The sequence below is a fragment of the Impatiens glandulifera genome, chromosome 1, assembly GCF_907164915.1.
Source record: "Impatiens glandulifera chromosome 1, dImpGla2.1, whole genome shotgun sequence".
Classification (NCBI taxonomy): domain Eukaryota; kingdom Viridiplantae; phylum Streptophyta; class Magnoliopsida; order Ericales; family Balsaminaceae; genus Impatiens; species Impatiens glandulifera.
Window position 1 is genome coordinate 38,654,960 of NC_061862.1, and position 21,897 is coordinate 38,676,856.

The 21,897-nt window shown below is 27.2% G+C and overlaps 3 protein-coding genes across 4 annotated transcripts; 1 reads left to right on the forward strand and 2 right to left on the reverse strand.

Annotated features, from left to right (window-relative positions):
* The first annotated feature begins 14,880 nt into the window (after positions 1-14,880).
* On the forward strand, positions 14,881-17,431 carry LOC124922255 (two-component response regulator ORR26). 2 transcript variants are annotated; one of them, XM_047462991.1, is made up of 4 exons: positions 14,881-15,207; positions 15,739-15,891; positions 15,981-16,355; positions 16,427-17,431. In XM_047462991.1, the coding sequence occupies exons 1-4, from the start codon at positions 15,081-15,083 to the stop codon at positions 16,963-16,965; spliced, it is 1,194 nt and encodes a 397-aa protein (XP_047318947.1). In that variant the 5' UTR covers positions 14,881-15,080; the 3' UTR covers positions 16,966-17,431. The 2 variants fall into 2 exon arrangements, with proteins under 2 accessions (XP_047318947.1, XP_047318946.1); XM_047462990.1 differs by having other exon boundaries at positions 14,883-15,207; positions 16,424-17,431.
* On the reverse strand, positions 16,994-17,964 carry LOC124922257 (small heat shock protein, chloroplastic-like). The gene is made up of 2 exons (XM_047462993.1): positions 17,659-17,964; positions 16,994-17,544 (listed from the first exon to the last, which is right to left on the reverse strand). Exons 1-2 carry the CDS (start codon positions 17,891-17,893, stop codon positions 17,099-17,101), a joined length of 681 nt encoding a protein of 226 aa, XP_047318949.1. The 5' UTR covers positions 17,894-17,964; the 3' UTR covers positions 16,994-17,098.
* A 992-nt stretch (positions 17,965-18,956) lies between these two features.
* LOC124922256 (protein HHL1, chloroplastic) lies at positions 18,957-20,646 on the reverse strand. The gene is made up of 6 exons (XM_047462992.1): positions 20,253-20,646; positions 20,045-20,182; positions 19,869-19,955; positions 19,727-19,774; positions 19,347-19,471; positions 18,957-19,281 (listed from the first exon to the last, which is right to left on the reverse strand). The coding sequence occupies exons 1-6, from the start codon at positions 20,523-20,525 to the stop codon at positions 19,269-19,271; spliced, it is 684 nt and encodes a 227-aa protein (XP_047318948.1). The 5' UTR covers positions 20,526-20,646; the 3' UTR covers positions 18,957-19,268.
* Positions 20,647-21,897: the final 1,251 nt, after the last annotated feature.

Below are 21,897 nucleotides of genomic sequence, written 5' to 3' on the forward strand. Positions count from 1 at the left end.
TTGCGAGCTATTTGTTTGACCTGCAGGGATTAATCACACTTCGAAGAAGCGGAAGTCAACGTTCTCAAAATAAATATATATATATATATATAAATAAATACTTGTTGAGCGTCGGGACTCGGGATCAATAGCAACAACCAATTGTGTCGTTATTTTCTCCATATATCCATATGCTATTTATTTTTGACCTAATAAAAGTGGATAATTTCATTGTTATTGGTCGTGGTGAATTTTCAGCTTAAGATGAATTTGAATTTTTATGACATCCTTTAAAGTGTGAGACTAAATACTTTATAGTTTGTTTTAATCCATGCCAAATATCATAATGATTTAAAATTTGATCATAATTGTAGCTCAAATAGTAATGGTAATAAATATTTTTAATTTTTTAAAAAATTATTAGTTTAATTTTTATTTAAAACACCTTAAATTAAAATAACATAACCTCTATAAATAAATAAAATAATAAAAGACTTAATCAATGAACATAAACTACCAATTTCTAAGCTTATTATATAAAAAGTTCAAAATCTCACCAATAAAATATACATTGTCACATTTGTCAATAATCAAGCACCACAAAACTCTTTAAATATTAGTCTATTTTTATTCTACAAAAGCACATTTTATTTCATTATCCAAACTTTCCAATTAAAATACTTTTAACTATTATCTCCTATATATGACCCTAACAAAATTAAGTATCCCAAAAGCAAGATCTATAATTGATCTAGGCATTAATGGACTAAGAGGTAAGCACAATCTCTTAGACACAAGACACAAACACTATAGAGGAATTTATTATTTCAAACTTCCACCCATTTCAAAATGTCACTTTGAAGACACTCATAACACAAACTAACATGGAATATATAGTCAAAAATATTAATTTCCACCTCAACCCATATTTATGGAATTAGTCCAAATCTTTCTCCCTCAACCCATGAATGTCAAAGTCAAACTATAGGTGTGAAATACTAATGACACCTTGTAAAAACAAAACTTGTGCATTTTTGTTAAATTATTACTATGATATCAACATACAATAAATATAATTTTATACCACATAAATGTATTTGTTTCCCACACTTAATTTTTTGGGTCATACCTAAATTCATATATATACATTTCCATTAAAAAAATATTTTTATATAAGAGTATTAGAAACATGTTCAACCTGAGCAAATTTATTTAAATGTAACTATATATATAACAATATAAAAAATCAAAAATAGTTTAAAAAGAGCAAAAGCAAAATAAACATTTACTCACAAAACTATTTTATTTAATAAATTATCTTGGAGACAAAAAGTAATATATTCTTAAATCTTTTTCATATTAAAACATAAATATAATAATAGGAAACAAAATTCGAGTGGTGAACAGTTGAGCTACTTTTTTAATTATGATGTTCTTTTGACTTTCAAATTGTTGATTCGGCAGCCAATTTGTTTTATATTTCTTTTAGAATAAATGTATCCATTACAAATAAACAAATGAGAAAGCCTTCATTTATTTTAGAAAAAAACTTAGAAATGTTGCTTTTTCACCGATCAATGTGAACAACATTTTTCACCCACCCTCAATTTAAAATGTCACAATTTCTATTAAAATTATTATTTTATTCAAAAAATTGTTAAAATTTAAAGTGATTTTATTTTTCAGATATAATAAGATTATTTTTTTTTATTGAAATTTAGTTATAATATTTTCTGAATCATGATTCAGATTATAATAATATGAATTAGTATAAAACTATTATTTAGACTGTATCAAAATTATTGTGTGAATTTTTACTGTATTTAATATAAAATTATTTTTTAAATCAATTTTTTTATAATCCAAATTATTTTATGTATCATAGTCTAGATTATTTATATGTCTGAAAAATAATCACTTTCTTTTGCTAACCAGAGGAACTTTTATTAATCTAGTTTTTTTATCTCCTCATTTTTTTTAACCAGAAAAGCTAGGTTTAAAATATCAAATTAATTTTTTTAATTTCTCAACCTTTTTATTTTGGTATGTTATATGTATTACTATTTATAATAATAATAATCCCTTAGTAACTAAAGTGAAAAGAAATTGAACTTAATATGTTAATATATGTAAGTTTAAATGTAATTGTAAACACTTTGATTGAATTTTTCAAGAGTCAAATATCTTTATTTAAAAAATTAAATATTTTATTTCGATTTTATCAGAATAATTTGATTTAAAGAGGGTTATAATGGTGAGATTCATTTTAGCCATTTCCCCAATTATTTGAGGAAAAAAAAAAGAAATAAAAAATGTTTAGATAATGATGGTGATGTGGTATGATAGTTTTATTATTATTATTATTAAATCTTAGTTATAAATATTTGTAATAAGAAAATTTAAAATAAAAATAAACACGTATAAATGTATTCAGATTTTAGTCTCATTATATTAAGTTTATAAGATGCATTAATTATTACGAAAATACACTGTCATACAATTAATGTGATGATATACATCTAATTAATTAATGGAGTAATAATAGAGGACAGAGATGGCAATTGTGAATCGGATTATGGCCAGGTATAGTTGGATTGGTTTCTAAATTTTGAATTGTACATGTGGAAGTGATTAAATTTATTTTAAATTATGAAATTAGTAATGTAGATGATATTAAATTAAAAATAAATAAACATAACAATTAATGTTAATGACAAAGTTTACATGAAATGAAAAATAGAAAGAGATCAGGAAGAATCATATTAACTTTTATTTTAATTTTAAAAAAATAAAAGTGTTAAAAATAATAGGAAGATTGTATTTAATTATATAAGTTATATATTATATAGAAATTACTTTTTTTTTTATTTATTTTTTTAGAAAGAAACTAATATAATAATATAAGATAATATTAATATTATCATAATTTATAATTTATCATATTGTAATAATATCTTACCGATATATTATTTTAATATAAAAATAATATTATTATAATTTATAATAGTGTAATAATATCTTACATATATTTTATCTTATATTCTAAAATTCTTTCTCAAATTCAAGATGAAAAACACTTGAACAACTTGAGGTTGAAGACGATCGAGATGTTGAAATATTGATGATGTATTCTTCAAATTTAAGAAACTTGTGAGCTCCATCTAGTTACAAAATGTCAATGTGTTGTCTGATAAACCAATAAAGAGGTTGAATCCCATGAGTATTAAATGTTAGGGTGAAACAACAACTAAATGAACTCCGAAGTTACTTTTGAGTTTCGAAATTCATCCAATGACGGGATGTCCGTGTGTTGCATAAAATAAAAATCAGTGAAAATGTCGAATCTCATGGACATAAAATGTTTGGCTGAAGCAACAACTAAAATCAAAACTCAAAAATATGTTTATCGAAGAAAATAAGAACATCAACATAATTATTTGAAAAAAAAATATTATTAAAATATAATAATAAGTATTAGAGCATTATTAGAACCCTCTATCAATGATTAAATAACCATATATTCTATTATAAAAGTCATTTATATATAGACATTACATTAAGTTTATAAGAAAATTAATATAATAATATAAGATAATATTGATATTATCATATTTTATCGTATTATGATAATATATTATTTTAATATAATAATGATGTATAATTATGATAATATTATATATATATATATATAATATTATATATATATATATATATATATATATATATATATATATATATATATATATATATATATATATATATTTTAACGGTGTAGAATCTAAGTTTCTAAACAAAACAAAACATAGTAAGTATGACATAATATAAAATGGGTATTCCAGATTCAAATCAATTTTATCATATTTACATCATATAAAATGGATATTTTAGGATTCAAATCAATGTTATCATATTATATATATATAGTTTAAGTAAAAAGTATTTTGTTTAAAAATTAAATATTTTAAATTCGATTTTACTAAAATGAATTAAGTTAAATTTAATTATTTTATAAAATAATATTGAGCATGTTTGGAAACATCTCTAAAGTTTAAATTGAAGAGTTTGCTAAAAAAATGAAAATTAAATTTTGGATATATATTTTTTTTTGTTATGTTTATTGTTAATAATATATTGAATTAGATAGAGATATTTTTTTAAATAAAATTTTAATTTAAATATATATATATATATATATATATATATATTTAATTAATTTTTTTTAAGTGATTGCATGTTAATATCATTTAATATACTCATGCGGAAATGACAAATACTATACTAATAATGTTTTTACAACTACATAACTCTATTAAATAAAACATAAATTTCATTTATAATATTGACAGGTATGCTTATTTTAAATATTGTCATTGATATTTTAATTCTCGAAAAATCCTTTGGTTACAAAGAATGTTCGAGATTCGAGAATTTCAATATCAAATTGGTGTATTATTATTTTTTTAAATAACTCTGGATCGCTTTTGAAGTTAATTATAAAATAATTAATTTGAGTTCAAATTTAAATAATCTTTAATTTTACCGTAATCAAATTAGAATTTGATTTTTTAGAAATTCGTTGTTTAAATTAATTAAAAACAATTAATTAAAAAAATTATTAATTTGAAAATAGAGTCGCCAATTAATTTTGAAAATCAATAAAACTGACATATGTGTAAAAACATATTTTTTTAATTAGAGTTTCTTTAAATTCGTAATTTTATGATACTCGGGAAAGAACTTTCACGCTTAATTATCCGTTCCCATTTTAAAAACGATCATTACTTATAAATTCGGCTTTTAAAAATCAGTTGTATAACGTTTTATTTTAACTGATTATTCTTCTAGTCCTAGACATTCATAGGTTTATGCGTATTTAAAGAATTGTAACAACAATTATTTAAATACTAGTGCTTGTTGCTGACCATGACTAGAGAGAGAAATGCATGAAGAACATCTAAAGGTATTAGAGTTCAAACATAAATCTCAAACGAGCCTTTGTCAAAATATTTTTTTATGGAAATATCCTAAAAGTATTTTGAAATCATTTTCTAATTTTTTTAGGATTTTTTAGAAAATGGTTTGAGGTTTCAAAATTATAAAATTAATTTTAGAATTTGAAAATTGGAACCAAATAGGCCTTAAGATCGGTGTCCTAGACTAGTTTTATTGGTTGTGGCTAAAAAACCCTCAGTTATAGTCGGAGACTCCTCGCTCCGGGTTTAGGATCCTCGGTCAGGGGGCGGAAGTTCCTCGATTGGGGTGCTAGGGCCTCTCAGTACTCATGTAGAATTCTCGGTTGAGCCTCTCGGTCCTAGATGGAAGTCACCGGTCCTGGGTTCGGGAGTTCTTGGTTGGGTGCGAGACTTCTCTATCTTAGGTATGACTTTTCAATCGGATATAAAAATCATTGGTCTGACCTCTCGGTCATAGCTAAAAAGCCTTGGTCAGACCTCTCGGTCCTAACTGAGGATCCTCGGTCAGATCTCTCGGTCCTAGTCGAACCTGTCGTTCCTCAAGAACATCAAAATTTCAAGTTTTGTAATTTTTATGGAGGTTTGGATCTTTTGATCCAAGAGCTTGGGTAGCTTCACAAAGCTCTCAAGAATATTAAAATCATCATCTCAATGTATCATTCGACTTGGGTGATGATCAATTTGATCAAAACAGTTTATGGAAGGAAAAAAAAATCAGATTTTTTATTTTAAAATTGTTTTGAAGTGTAAGGTTCTTGTCAATAACTTCTTTATACTTCATATACTTGATTGATACCAAAACATGAACACTGACTGTTCATTTGGACCAATTCAAGAACGCAAAATTTTCATTTATTTTAAAAATTTTGATTTTGATCAAACATGATCAGGATGATTCAAACATGATCCAATTAGTTGTCCAACATCATTAGTAACATGTGGGGAAACTTTTTAAGCTGTTGTTCTTGAGGATTAACTCAAGAACATAAAACCCGTTTTTTAAGTTTTTTAAAATTCAATTTTTTTTTTGTTTGAGATCGATTGACTAATCTTGGCTTTCATTGAAAGTTCATAAATGATCTTAGTATCTATTTCCAACCATCAAATTCAAAGATCAGACATCATACAAGATTATGAAAACTGAAATATAAAAATTTCAATTTCAAATTCAAACTAGAAATATGAATTAAAGGATGATTGAAAGTTTACAAAGTACTAGAGAAGCTTCATTAGACCTTAGAGAAGCTTTTGAGATGCCTAGATCCAAGTTTTAAAGCCTTATATAGAAATTTCAAAAAATCAGAAGCTTTGAACTTCAATGGTAGATTTTCGAAATCTTTTGACTGGAAGTTATAGATGGATTCTCTTGGCTTCAGAATTAGCCAAACACCATTCATGGTGTTTAGGATGTTCTTCATCCTAGTTGATGGAATAGGCATCATTGATGCCTATGAATATAGGGGAAATGATCACCCTACAAGGGTGATCATTTCACCTTTTGAATCAGTTGAAATGGTTGACTCTAAGTGGAGTTCCATCTTTGCGAAATCAATGATGAAACTTGTTCTTATCCTCCAGCGATCGCGAGGAAAAAGAGAACCCAAGCGTAAAACGACACTGTTTTGGGTGTAAATGCGGACGCGGAGCGTTCTGTTCGCATTCTATCTACGCTCCGTTGCGATCCACGCATTCTGTCGTGTTTTGGCTAACAGCCCTAAGACGCGCGTTAGTCGATCCCATGCTTCGCGGATGCACGCCTCCTTCATTGCAGCGGGCAACTGGTGGGCATTGGATGATAATCCATCGCTCATCTGATGGTCCTGGTTTCTGCTGCAGCCGTTCCTCATAGTTTCAGCCACACATGATCATTGATTTATTTATTTTATTTAAAATTTTAAGGTTTTGTTTAAAATTGATTTTTTTCTCACCCTTTTGACTTAATTTTTAAAATTTTAAAATACAAAAAATATTTAAAATAAATATAATAATATTTGTCAATTTATTTTATTTTATTTTATATATTTTTGGGTTAAATTAATAATTTTGGGGATAAAATGGGTACCACATTTTATCTTAAATTATTTTTTTTAATTCCTTAATTTTTTTAAAATTATTTTGAGATAAAATGAGTATAACATTTATCCCAAATTATTTTATTTGGACATTATCATTAATTGATTAGGTTTTAATTATTATAATAATTAAATTAATTAGTTGTTTAATTAAGTTTTTATTCCTGAATTAATTATTTTGATTTTATTTTGGTTAAAAATAAATCAAAATAATTATTTTAAATTTATAAATTAGATATATAGGTTTTTAATGTTTACCTTACCGATGATTAAAATTAAGATGCACTCCTTTAAAAAAAAAAAAACAAAAAACAAATATTGTATAGATATATAATTTTGCCTGTGTTAGAAAAAAAAAGTAAAAGTAAAAATTTACTCTTTAATAAATGAAATAAAAATTTTAAATTGAATATATTAAATTGATGAAATTAGAAAAATATGAGGTTAATTAAGTTAATAAAATGTCAAATCATAAATTAAAAAATAATTTGAAGATTTTTAATTATCAAAATATTTTCATATTAGAAACAAATTTTCTAACCAATTTTTTATTTAAAATTCATGATAAAGATATACTCTTTTGTTTTTATTTTTTTATTTTTTGTATTGAATTATATATAAATAATAATTTATTAAAATAATATTTTAAATAAAAAATTAAATATCATTCTTTTATTTAAATATATTTATTTTGAATTAAAAAAGTTCATACAAGTAATAAATAACTTATCTTACCATTACAGTTAAGAAAGTGATGAGTTGGGCCACCAGACAATTACGGTTAATTATAAGTAAATGTTTTCAGATGACTTCTTAATGAATGCAAAATTGGGTGAGTTATCTGTTTTTAAACAAGGTCAATATATTTTTTCTAAAAAATAAATAAATGTTGTTTTGAAAAACATATATTTATTTTTACACTTTAATCTAGGGATGCTTATAAGGATCATGATATAGTATGTTGCTTTACATTATTTGTGATTTATGAAAGAAAATAAAAAGGTGGTGAAATGACTTAACTTTAAATTAACTCATCTCTTTTCAAAAAAAAATTTATAGGAAAATTACACTTTAATTAGTATAAATTTTAAACCTAAAATTTAAATAGTTTATTTTTTATTTCAATTTTAAGTTTAAAATATATGATCTTACAAAAACAAATTTTGTGGTCTTACAAAAATGTGGACTCATTTCTCATAAAATTGATCAACCTTTAAATTAATTATATGTACAAACTTATATATAGAATTTGTTGTTTTTAAAATAAATTATAATAAAAAAATAAGAATTTGTTACATCTAACTCAAATTATCCACTATTACTATTTAACCTAAATAAAAAAAAACTTTATAATAAGAGTTAACCCATTATGATAATATAAAAGAATATAATATATAAACGTTTGAGTTAATTGATTAAATTTAAAATATATATTATAAAAAATAAAAAAGTAGAGAGGGTGTGAAAAATAATTAATTAAAAAATATAAAAAAATTATATTTAATTTTTTATTCTCTTAAATATATATTTAAGAGAATATAATATACTATTTTTTTATTTGATTTATTATTGTCCCTATTAATATTTAAAATAAATTATTAATAAAGATTAAAAATATAAAATATAAATTATTAAGTAGGAGAAGAGAGAGAAATTATTAAAAAACATGAGAGAGATAAATAAACATTTAAAGTTATAATTAGTCATCAGCCTAGTCACTATTCCACATCAGTTCGCTACACATTCGCTGCAAAACTTTCGCTCCCCCTATCCTTACTCTTAATTATATGTACAAACTTTAGATACTTTGTGATTTGAAATAAAAATAATTAACTCATATTATGTACTTTATAATAACTTCACTACATATGTTTATTTAATTTGTTTTTAAAATATATAGTCCTACTCTTGTATGTTTATTCTTTAGTTTGATTAAATTTCGAATTTGAACATAAAATTGTTTTCATTTGCTATATACACACATACAAAACATTAATTTTATAATGATAACAAATTAAAATTGTTGTTAATTAATATGGTTAATTGTCTTGTCAGTAAAGAAGACTCAGAAACAGAGAGAAGAATCTAGATTAGGTATGTGTATTGGTTAATTTCATAATAATAATATATAATAATATTCCACTTAAAAATTTTATAATATAATTAAGATTATAAGTTGGGAACAACTTTCATTCACATTTGAATCATTGGTCCATATTAAATTTGCTTTTCCCTATGGAAAAGAATGCACTTTTCCTTATTTCAATTTTCTATTTAAAAAAAGATACTATAGGAGAATATGTTCAATTTATTATTAATAAAAATGAGTATTTTGTCATCATTATTTAGAATTTTTTATAAATAAAATGTAAAATAATTTTGTTTTTGTTTAATATGAATAATATGATTGCATTAGATAAAACTTTTTATATAAGTAAATAAAAAAATATTTTTTACATCATGCTACAAAATTTTAGCAAACAAGTTTTATTTTAATTTTTGATTTTTTTTATTATAAAAAAATCACATACCAAATAAGAATTAAACTAGTACTAGATGAATATTTGTAAAATAAAGAAATTGATAACATTTCAAAGTCTTAAAGACAAGGTTTTTAATTTACTAGCATGTATTATTATATATTTGAATCACCAAAAATTGATTTGAAACTTTTTTTTCAAGGTCATTGGGTATTTCACTATTTGACCTACAAGAGAATATTAGGAGTTATAAATAATTGTTAGTTATATATAATCTAAAAAAACTATTTCAGATAAGCATAATAGTTTTAAATAAATTATTCAGTTTGATTATGATTTGATTCCTAGTTAGGTTAATTGTAAGTATATATATATATATATATATATATATATATATATATATATATATATATATATATATATATATATATATATATATATATATATATATATATATATATATATATATAAATGCATTTATTATTATTCATTCAATCTAGTACATGACAGACTTTTTTTTAATTATTATTTATTCAATCAAGTTCATTTAATACAAAAGAAAAACATTTGTTTAATCATTTCTCAAGTTGGACCATTTCATGTTGTCTAGCTATATTGAATACACAATTGAAGGAAGCATTTGCTAAATGAGAAAAATTCAAATTTACAAAAAGATGCCTAATTTAAACTTAAGATGTTTATAATAAAAATCAATAGAGAATTCTTTTAATATTTTAAACAAGGATCTTGACATTTAAACTAACTAACTTGAATTATTTTATAAATAAAAATAAATTACATATAATTAATGACTTTGTCTATAACTTAAATGATTTAATTTACTAAATGGCACAATGAGAAATTAAAAGAATGATATAAAAGTAATGGAAAATGAAATGATGAATTATTGACCAACCCAAAATTCAATTGTTCTTATAAACTATAATTTTTTTTTTCATAGACTTAATCGAATATTATATTTTTAAGTATTATCAATTTAGTCCCCATGGCTTGATATTTGTGAATGTGAAAATTGTTCTATAAGTGCCTTACTTATTTAAATTAGTTTGATATTTATAAAGATGAACTAATTAGGATTTATGTTATTGAAATGTATTTTAATATTTGTGACTTAATATAGTATTCTTATAAATAAATATTTATAAACCTTTAACACATAATTAATTTGACTCTGGAAATTGTGGTTTCCAATTTCAATTAACTTTGATGGGGTTTGAGCTGATTTTAATTGATGGTTTCCATACATTCATTCCTCTAAACTAGTATATATATTTCCATACATTCCTCTAATATATATTGGAATATATTTTGTTAATAACAAATTGTATTTTTTTTTTATTAATATGGTGTCAATGATAGATTATGCACACTTCAACTAATTGATGCAATATTTAGTATAGAAAAATACAAAATTTAATATAAACAATGACTCTTTGGGCATTGTCTGCTATGATTACTGTGAAATAGGATTAGGGCTATATAATGACTATTTGTATATTGTTGGACAAATTAGTTTATGTTTGAACTTATTTTATAGATAAAATAGAACAATGTGTATTTAAATCAAAATTATTAAAATATTGAATTTGTCCTTAAAGTCTTCAGTTTTAGAGAAAACTCACAGTCTAATTTAGATAAACTACACTTACGATAAAAAGTACGATAATAAAATTTTACGATTTTCAAGAGTTTATAAATAATAAAGAAATATAAAAATTTATTTGAAAAAAGTGAATTTATATTAGTTATTATTTATTCATATAAATAAATTTATGTAATTAGTTTTGTAGAAATGATTTCCTTTTAATGCCATTTATTTATTATTGTTATTTAATTATCTTATATAACTTATCAATTTTGACATTTTATTTCGGTAAACAAAAAAATATGGTTGATTATTAGAAAGAAAATGTTTTTTTTAATAATATGCTGTTGGGCCTTCAATGGTATGCCTTCCAAGTCATATAATAATTGTTTCTGTGGATAAAATATAAAAAAACCTGGGCCAAACAATACAAACCCTAATTCAATAGTTCCATTTTACATGCCCACACTTGGTAACCAATACCCATTAATCCATCTCACCCGACTCAAGATTTTGAGTGGAGAATGTAAATTCGTAAAATTTGTAAAAAAAACTCTACTTTTGTTTAAAGTATATGTGATTTTTATAATAATATTTGGTGTAAGTACAAGTTAAGCTATACGGAATTATACTACTTTCATGAAAAAGATAACGAATGGGGAGATGACAGACAACATGACAATCCGATAAAAAAGAGTTAAAAATTCGATATTTTTTTAATAGAAAAAAGAAGAAGAATTAGTTGCATGGAGTTGATGATCCTCCCAATATGTAGAACCAACCAATGATGCGGCCATCTATCCCCCTTTAACATAAAGGTGGCTTTGTGAGTAGTAGTGGGCATTTCCTTTTCAAGCCAATTGAGTTTTCTTTTGAAATCTCTCTTGCCCCCACTCTCATAAAGCTATCTTTAATTCTTCTCTTGTAAACTTCCTTATAATATCTATAAATTCTTCCTTTTCTTCATTAATTGTAATTTCAAGCCTCCACCAGCATTATTGGATTTGACAAACCACAACAATGAAGAAAAACTACTATTCATTCTACCTAATGATAAGGGGTGATGGGATTTTCCCACTAATCAACTTCAAGATGTTTCTGTAGTTAGTGTGGAGTCGTGTCATCATGACCCATTTTCCAACAATATATGGTTTCCTTCCTTAATTACTTACTGTAAAAAAAAAAATCAATTATATAAATATAGGCAATCACTCTTTTTAGTGTTTTGTCTTTGTGTTTGTTCTAAAAAAAATTGAAATACCCACAAATTTAACTAACCCTTTTCTTTTTACTATAAATCGACTTGACTGGACTAATTCTACAACTTTTTGTGTTTCGTGTCTACATCATACTAGAGTTTTTGTTTTTGTTAAGAAAGTGATTTTTTTTAACGTTCCTATTTGCATACTCATTATACGAGCTAGACCTATTTATCATAATACTTGAAAACGTAAACTATTTTTTAACAAAGAACAAGAAAAAGAAAAACAACATTAGAAGGTATATACTTTATTTAATGTTAAGGGCGATTGTTTTATAAATTAGGAGAAAGTATAAAAATAAGTAAAGACATTCAAAAGACAAGACAACATGATAAAAATAAATAAAAAAAGACCACTAAATTAGAAAAGAATAAAGTAACTGAGATACAAATTATCTTAGATAAAAAAACAAATATCTTAAAAACGTTACGATCTAAATGAGAGTTATACAATAAGGTGATAATATTAAGTAAATTCATTTGGAATATGAACCATAGTTTAAAAAATATATAAAGAGAAGCAAATATCAACACTTCAAATACAAAGAGAAATTAGATTCTTGGATGTTTTTTTTTTTATCAAATGTGACAATAACAGAAATTAAGAGTGTATTATATTATTAAGTAAAGCAAATTATTTCATATACAAATTTAAAATAATTTTGTCTCCTTAAATAAAATATTTTTTACTTTAGTATTGCTTCTATTGAGGTTAATTTGTGATCCCGGAACTAAATCGTAAAGGGAATTTACAAATTAATTAATTCGACGTTAATTTAATATTGGATTTGGGTCAATTTTCGATCACTCTCCATTACCCGAACCCAATTCGAATTTCATGACTTGTCTCTTTCAGATGGATACCCATGTGCATTGAGTTTATGGTAGGATTAAAATATAAAATGGTTGGCTTAGAAACTAACTAACTGCTAATTATCATATAATTTAATTAATTAAATTATAACTTTGTCAAATTACATGACCTAGCTAGTCATATATAGGCATAGGGCAGAACATTCCCCACCCACCTAAGAAAGTTAATCACCTCATTGTTGTTTTATAGATAATTTAGTCATTGATTATTGACTAATCATCAACAATACTAGACAAGGGCATATAATTAAGTTCACTCTTAATTAATTATACAAGTAGGGGAATCTCCTAGTAACTCCACCCATTGTTGCCAATATGACTGCGTGCAACACACGTTCCAATCATTATACAACAAAATTTTGCAATAACTTCTCGAATCAACCGCGCAATCTGTATAAAATATTATCCATCGAGCCTTATCGTCATAAAAGTGATTTTCTCTATATTATTGCACTTGTTGTAAATACAACAATGTGAATAAAGATTGGGAAAACTAAAAATAGAAACATTGAGTAATGGTGGTAATGATGCTACTAAAAAACTTATCTATTATGTTTACCTATAAATTTTGCTTTTGTTAGTTAGGTGGAATCAAACTATGTGGATTGACTATTAAGACTAAAGTACTTAGCTATAAAGTGGAGCTTCTTTTATCATGTTCAACCTCAAATACATTAAGGAATAATGCATTTCAAGTTTAGTTTTGTTTACATATTTTTAAGATTTTGTTAAAATAATTCAAGAGGGAAGAGTCTTGCAAGGTTTTATGTTCGATATTTTACTAAAACCGTCCTAAATTAAATTAAAAATTAGAATAGATCAAATTACAAGAATCTTACCTAAAAAATAAAAATTCAAGGTTCAATTCTCACTAATAGGCACTCACTAAGTCCGGGTAAAGAAAAAAAAGTTGATATAAGAGTCTTGGGAAGAAAGGTGTTGATGCTTGATAACTTACATTGTCAATATATTAATTACATTTTTATTATCCCGTTTGACTTTTTATCTGGGAGAAATGGTGGAAATTTAAATTTCTATAAAATTTTTTTTTTTGCTACTTAATGAAATTGTCTTGCTAGGATCAATTTTGATAGATGATAGAGGTATAAAATTTTAGTGTAGTATAGTTAGTCATGCCAAAATGTGTTACGGGAAGATGAAGATGACACCTCACTTGTTTTTACAAATGAGTGACGTCGATTTGAAACCTATTTTAAAACAATATTGATATTGAGTGGGAAGTTTAGATTAAAACTGCGAGCTTGGTTGAATAGAACTGATGAGTCTCTATCCTAATTATTATCTGGTAGACTATTTGGCTCGAAATAAACCGTCAGACGTCAACCTATAGATTTAATTCACAACAAACTATTTGATATTTTGAAGACCTTTGAACTCATTAACGTTTTTAAATATTGAATCTCGTTGTGTTTATTGTGTATTTTTTATTTTTTTACACTATAAACTAATATCACAGTTTTGTTTTTTCTGATTGACTTAATATCGTCATTTGTATAATAGTGCATGTATTCTATTAATTGGTTTCTATTTTGGGAATGAAGGTTAATGGGACACTTATTTACTTAAAAAACAAAACTAGCTTGCAATAATCGGCACCAATACTCATAGTCTTTTCTCTATCTTCTCTTTAAGTTAGGGTGGCTGGCTGGCTGGGGCAACCCACCACTAAAGTGATGAACAAAAAAGATATCACTATCATCATACTGTAGCAATTTCAAAAGGGTTTCCTATATATGATCCATTAGTTGATAGTCTTGTCTTTGCCTGAATTGGAACCTTGTAATCTCACTTCAGTTGTTTGTCTCCTCCACACCTATGGAAAGTGGCTTCTCCTCCCCAAGAACTGACTCTTTTCCGGCAGGTCTCCGAGTTCTTGTAGTAGATGATGATCCCACCTGGCTTAGGATCCTCGAAAAGATGCTGAAGAAATGTTCTTACGAAGGTAATTCTATCCCAAATCTTCTCTTACTCTGTTCTGAGTCATCACTCAACAAAAAAGTGTTTGATTTATAGAAACCTTCTATAGCCATATAGGTTTTCCTATAAGTTTAAGTTCTTAATCACACCTTACAAAGAAGAACAAATCTTCTTTATGTGAACTTAGGGAGGTTCTTGATTCATGAATGATCTGAGAAAAAGTCTTTATTTTTATGGTTTGTGGGCAAGAGGAGCAATCAATCCTCATGTCTTTTACTATTTTTCATGTCAAAGTTATAGATAAAGTGGAAAAAAAATAGGCTTTTTTTAGGAACTTGATGTATACCAAATCAGAAGTTAGTTAAGGAAAGAAAGAAGAATTTGCCCAATACCTAAGGTGAGAAAATATATAGAACAAAAGAAGCAACAAAAACATCAAATACTCGCCTTTTTTCCTCTCGTTAGACTAACCCAACAATAGAGACATAGCTTTCTTCGAGATCTATGAGCATGCAGTAATGTAAAACACTCCAACCGATTTTTGTTGTTGTTTCAGTCACTACTTGTTGCTTAGCTAGAGATGCATTGGATTTACTTCGCGAGAGAAGAGATGGTTTCGACATTGTAATAAGCGATGTCAACATGCCCGATATGAACGGTTTTAAGCTTCTAGAGCATGTGGGACTTGAAATGGATCTTCCTGTCATCAGTCAGTAATTACCCAACTGATTTTCTTTTCATTTTCTTCATATTTATAAAATGACACTTTCTTTCTTTCTTTCTTACTTTCTTCTCCAGTGATGTCAGTTGATGGGGAAACAAGCAGAGTTATGAAAGGTGTTCAACATGGAGCATGTGATTATCTTCTAAAACCTATAAGAATGAAAGAACTAAGAAACATATGGCAACATGTCTTCAGAAAAAAGATACATCATGAAGTTAGAGACGTCGAAAGCAGTTTAGATGGTTTCGAAGATGTTCAAATCATGAGAACCATATTCGATCATTACGATGAGCACCCCCATCTTCAAGGTGGTTCTGATTTCTCATCCTCGAAGAAGAGGAAGGACGTTGATAATGGAGACCAGTCTTCCATGAAGAAAGCGCGAGTAATTTGGACAGTCGATCTTCACCAAAAATTCGTGAGAGCAGTCAATCATATCGGATATGAAAGTAAGCAAAAAGAACTCTTTCCCCTTTTTTCATCTCATTTGGCTTATCTGTTCAATATTTTTTGACAGAAGTCGGTCCTAAGAAAATCCTCGACTTAATGAACGTGCCCTGGCTGACAAGAGAGAACGTCGCTAGTCATCTGCAGAAATACCGTCTCTATTTAAGCAGATTGCAAAAGGAAAACGAGCTGAAATCTTCCAATGAGCCGAAAACTTTAAGCCAAAATATTAACAACAACGATAAGAAAATCCACGAATGCGATTTGAAATGCATAGTTTCTCCACACCTTGAAGGTTTACTTGATACCCGGAAAGCAAGCAGTTCAAAAACAACAAACCAGACCAAACAGAAACAATCCGAAAACATGTTCAACAACCTGTCATATGTTTCCAAGATCAATGAGATAACATGGCCAGTGAAGAGTTACAGTTTTGAACAGGTATTCAAGAACGACATAGAACAGAAGATTTCAGAAACCGAACCAATTGAATTCCAAGAGGCAACAGATTACGACTTAGACCTTCTGTATGATCCACAAAGGTCTGATTACGACATCCCTTTCGGATTTACAGATTACTCACCAGTTGGTCAAGGTTTATTCATCATCTGATATCCTTTAGGCTAGAATTTCTGATGAGTAAATAAGAAACTAGAACCAGATTGAATTGATCATGTCTGTGATGATTGCATATATATATATATATGATGAATCCATCTTATATTACAAAGTCTTTTTAAGAGAATTATTTGACATTAACCTCAACAATTTTGGACAGTGTAGGTGGTTTTGGTACAGTAATATACAAGACACCATCTTTGACCTCTGCATTGATATTCTCAAACAATACATTTTCAGGCAAAGCTATTCTGCAGCTGTATTTTCCATAGCTTTTAGCAGACCATTCTTCATTCTCTTTGGGCAATTTCTCAGCTTTCACAGCAAGCATTTTCTCCTCAACCCAAACCTTTACATCTTCCTTAGTCATTCCTGGCACGTCAAATCTCATCTTGTAGTCTGTCTCACCTTCCTTTATCTCCCATGGCGTCCTTCCACGACCAAACCCACCGCTAGCCTGGGTCTGACGTGAGGATGGCCATCCTCCCTCGTAGGCTAATGGGTCTTCCATTCTCTCCATTGTATCCATCATTTGATGCATTGTTCTAGCTGTTGGGAATCTGTCCAATAATCCTGCACAAACCAAATCAAACCAATTAAAGACTGTTTTTGTTTTTCTTCCTTTCTTGTTTGCTTACATGGTTTTGGTTGATTCAATCTATATTGGGTGAAAGGAGAATTTTTTACCTAATGGAGTAACTTGAATGGTTCTTTTCTTGGGCTGTGGAGATTGATTTTTTGGCACCCTTTGCAAATGGTCAAGATTTTCTCTGAAATCCCCTGTCATTGCCTTGGTGGTGATGATAGGACGGCATCTTTTAGCTTCGGTAAGTAAAAATGGGTATGACGAGTTGGAACGATTCATAGAGCGTTTGGAGGAAAAGGGTAGAGAAATTGCGAAATGGGCAAGAGAATGAGCCATCTTTCTTCGTTTTTCTTTGTACTCGCTGAACCAAAACCGCAATGAAATCTGTGGGGAAAGAGTGAAGTTGCGTTGAGTATATAAGAATGTGAATCGAGATTTCTAGAATCATGAAACGCCGAGGCCATTGTAGGGGACTGGAGTTCGTGTGTCTTCTGGATATCTCTAGAAGAACTTCTTTCTGGATTATAGGATTTTCTAGTACAGGGGATATACAAAATAAATTTCAAACAAAGTATTTATGGCTGGTTTTTGAAATTTAAATTATAGTTAAATATATTTCTATTAAATCATAATTTATATCAAATATTTTCTTAAATTTCTAACTATTTTTTCTTTCAAAAACCAACTATAGAGATATATTTGTTTCTTTAATAGTTAACTAAATGTATATATATATTGACTTATTTGAAAATTAATATTTTATCACATAATCAGTTTTGAAAATTAGTAAAATGAAAGTGATTTTGTTTTAATATAAATATGTCGTGAATAAGATAAAATATTGGATGAATTTTATTTTCTTTATAAAATTTAATTTTTTTAAGATAAAAATTAGGTGAAATATATATATAATTTTTTTTTTTAATTTGAATCAAGTTATGAAAAAGAATTTTGATCATTTTTTTTAAAAACAAATATGATTTGTTTTAATTTTAAAACTAATTTGTAGCACATAAGTATATATACATTTTTTTTCTTTATGTTTCATGAATTTTGAAAATAAAATTCAATACATAAATATAATTAATTAAATTCTTATTATTTCATTTAGAATTATCTTAAAAATAACTCTTTACTTACTATTGAGATTTCGGACAATATGTAATTTATATATTTGTTAACATTTGTTTTAGTTCAAAGAAATCGCGAAGTTAAAAAAATCTAAATAATTTTTTATTTTATAAAATAACAATAAATATGTCCGTTAAGACGACGAATTCATCGGTTTTGGATAAAACTTCAAATCGCTAAAATTTTGATATTTCGAGCTCGATATAACACAATTCAAAATATGAATATCATCGGATAAAAGCAACCCAAATTCAAACTCTATAAGATAGCAAATGCCCTAATATAAGAACATACTAAATTTATCAACATATTACACATCTTGATGCCAAATCATTACATAAGACAATGATGTTCTTCATATCAAGTGTATCATCAATAGTGGTTTCTTCATATGCACAAAACTCCATTTTGTTGGATTCGATGAAAATCTTTTTAGCTTGGAAGTAGTTAGGAATTAAGATTGACATGATACAATACAAGATATTCATGCAAGCATAGCATATATTGATTCATGGACAAAACTTATGCTGGCAGAATCATCCCCTCCTTTTGTTGCTTTATGCTCCAATGTTCTTCATATTCAACTTTTAACACTGAAAGTAAAAGTTTGGTTAGTTTATGTTTTGATTCAAGGTTAAAAAATAAAAATAAAACTGACCTGGGTTTTTCATCCTCAGTCTCTGCAGAATTTAGAGCTGTGAGCTTCCCAAAAGATTCCTTAGCATCCCCAAAGAAGTCCTTCACTTTATCAAGTACTGTCTTTAGCTTGTCTTGTGTTGGGAGCTGAAATTTTTATTAAGATTTAATTTGATTCAGCTTATTGGATATTCACTATCAATGAGATATGCTAAATCACTAAGCTTATTTAGAGTTTTTTCAGGTGCAAACTACTATAAAAGCAATCCTAACTTATTCTCGCTGAATCAAACCAGCACTAAGTTGTCATACAACAATTTCTAATAATACTTTCTTTATGGAGTTGAAAATGAGTCTGAAGTGTTTCCAAATGGTAATAAGTTATCGGGATTACTCAATTACCTCGATAACACCTGAAGAGGTAAGTGCTGATCTAACATTGTTATTTTCCTGCACAGATAAACCAAACCAACATCATCCATGAAACAATCTGTTTAAACATCAATCAATCAAAAAACCAAAATGAGGGTATAAATATAATTACAACAAGCTTGTAGCCATATCTAAACTCAGTTGCTGTTCTCAACACTTTGTGTTGCTTAACCGCCGTCTTCTGTACCTCCTTCTCATCCTGTTAGTTCCATTCATCACGAATCATTAATCATCATCATCATCATCAGTTGGGTTTTTGATTTATTAAGAATGAAGGAACAAACATACTCTGTAAATAACAGCAGCAAGATTCCTACTAAGGGTGTCTTTGTAAATATATTTTCCCAAAAAGTTATCTTTTGCTGATACCATAATCTTTGCAGTTGTACCTCCAGTTATAATACTAAGAGGATACCATAGATTTACCTGTAAACAACACAACCCATCAATTTCTCTCAACTGTTTTCAATAATTTACAACAGAATTTACAACTAACGTTGGCCATGCGGATGAAGACAACAAATTTAGGATTGCCATCGTCTTCCATCTTGGGCAAAGGGGGAGGTGGCGGGCGTTGAAACTGACGAGACATCATCCCTTTCTTTCCCTTGGCTTCAATTACCAGTAGGTGTTGTCGTTTCGGCTCCTGAAGGGATTTTTGGGATGCTCGTGAGGAGACAAAGGAATGTCTAATAAGGGTTTCGTCGTATGTTCTTGAATTCGACATTGGTAGACGAATCAGTGCGTTCAAAGACATACCCACTTCCATTTTTACCACGTCTATCAGTTTCTCTTCCCTGTGTCGATGGGTTATTTTGATTGTTCTTCAGGACTGCGAGGTGGAGCACTGGACAGATCGCACAAAATTGAGTGATGGCAAAAGTTGGATCGGGTTAGCTTATCCAAATTCAGACATTTTCACAATAAACAGAAATACAAAAATGGAAAGATTACAAATAGATCCCTGAACTTTCTTTAGATATTGATTAACTTGATATTTTGTAAAAATAATCATTTTTATTGTTATTTTTGTAAATTATAAGGAAAAAAACACTGATCTCAAATAATTATATATATTAACAATAGACCTCATTTTTATTGTAATTGGACATTCAACTCTCTGATGACATTGGGTTAGAGATCAATCGATTTATTATATTCTATCAAAATATTCACCTTCAAATCAAAAATAGTTAGTTCAGAAAAGTAAAACCATTCACTGTTAATCTCCGTTGATTTCTCAAAGAAAAAAAAAATCAATTTTGTTCTCACCCGTGGGAACTCTTGGGAACTCTTGAATAATCTTTTCCATTTATTAGTTTTTACATAGAAATAAAAATAAAATGCCCATAATTTTAAGCATTTACTTGATCTGGTTAGGTATAAGAGATTTTCTTTTATTAGGATAAGAGGAATATTATGGATCAATATACAATAAAAATATCTCTCAACCAATCATATTATGACATGTGTCAACTAAGACAGAAAGACGACAATGCATGACAAATCTGTCCAATGATTCTCGGGTCGGTGAACATGGATCCGACTTGCATCCTCCTGGATCCAAGATGAAGGCATGTGAGTACAATACCACTCTCATTCCTTATATATAGTTTCTTTCGAGCCCTAACAAACTAATTTTAATTCATGTGAACGAAGAAATAAAAGAAGTTAAATACAATAAAATAAAATAGAAGTAATAATAATGAGAAGATGATACATGGCAATACCTCGTGAATGAATTATCCTCATGTCTGACTTCCACACTCTATATAACAATTATAATCCGTCTAGTGAACTCAAAACAAACCGAATAAAACAAGTGTAAGTTTGAAACAAACCCGCATGATATCTAAAGCCAAAAAAACAAAAGTAAAAATCTTTGCGACCTAAAAGTGACGCCCATCCAAAACTGCAAAAAAAATCATTTCTTTGCAATATGCTAACTAAGACCTCGTACCATAAGGCACTAGAAAAAAATGAAATAAACAATTTGACAATGAAAAAAAAGTAGAAATTAAAAACTACAACAAAATGTGAAGACTGTGTAAGGCTACTTAAATTGACACACCTCTTGCCTCAAGATGATTCTCATTCAAGAAATGATGTGATAAATAAAAAATTATAGAAAATTATAGAAC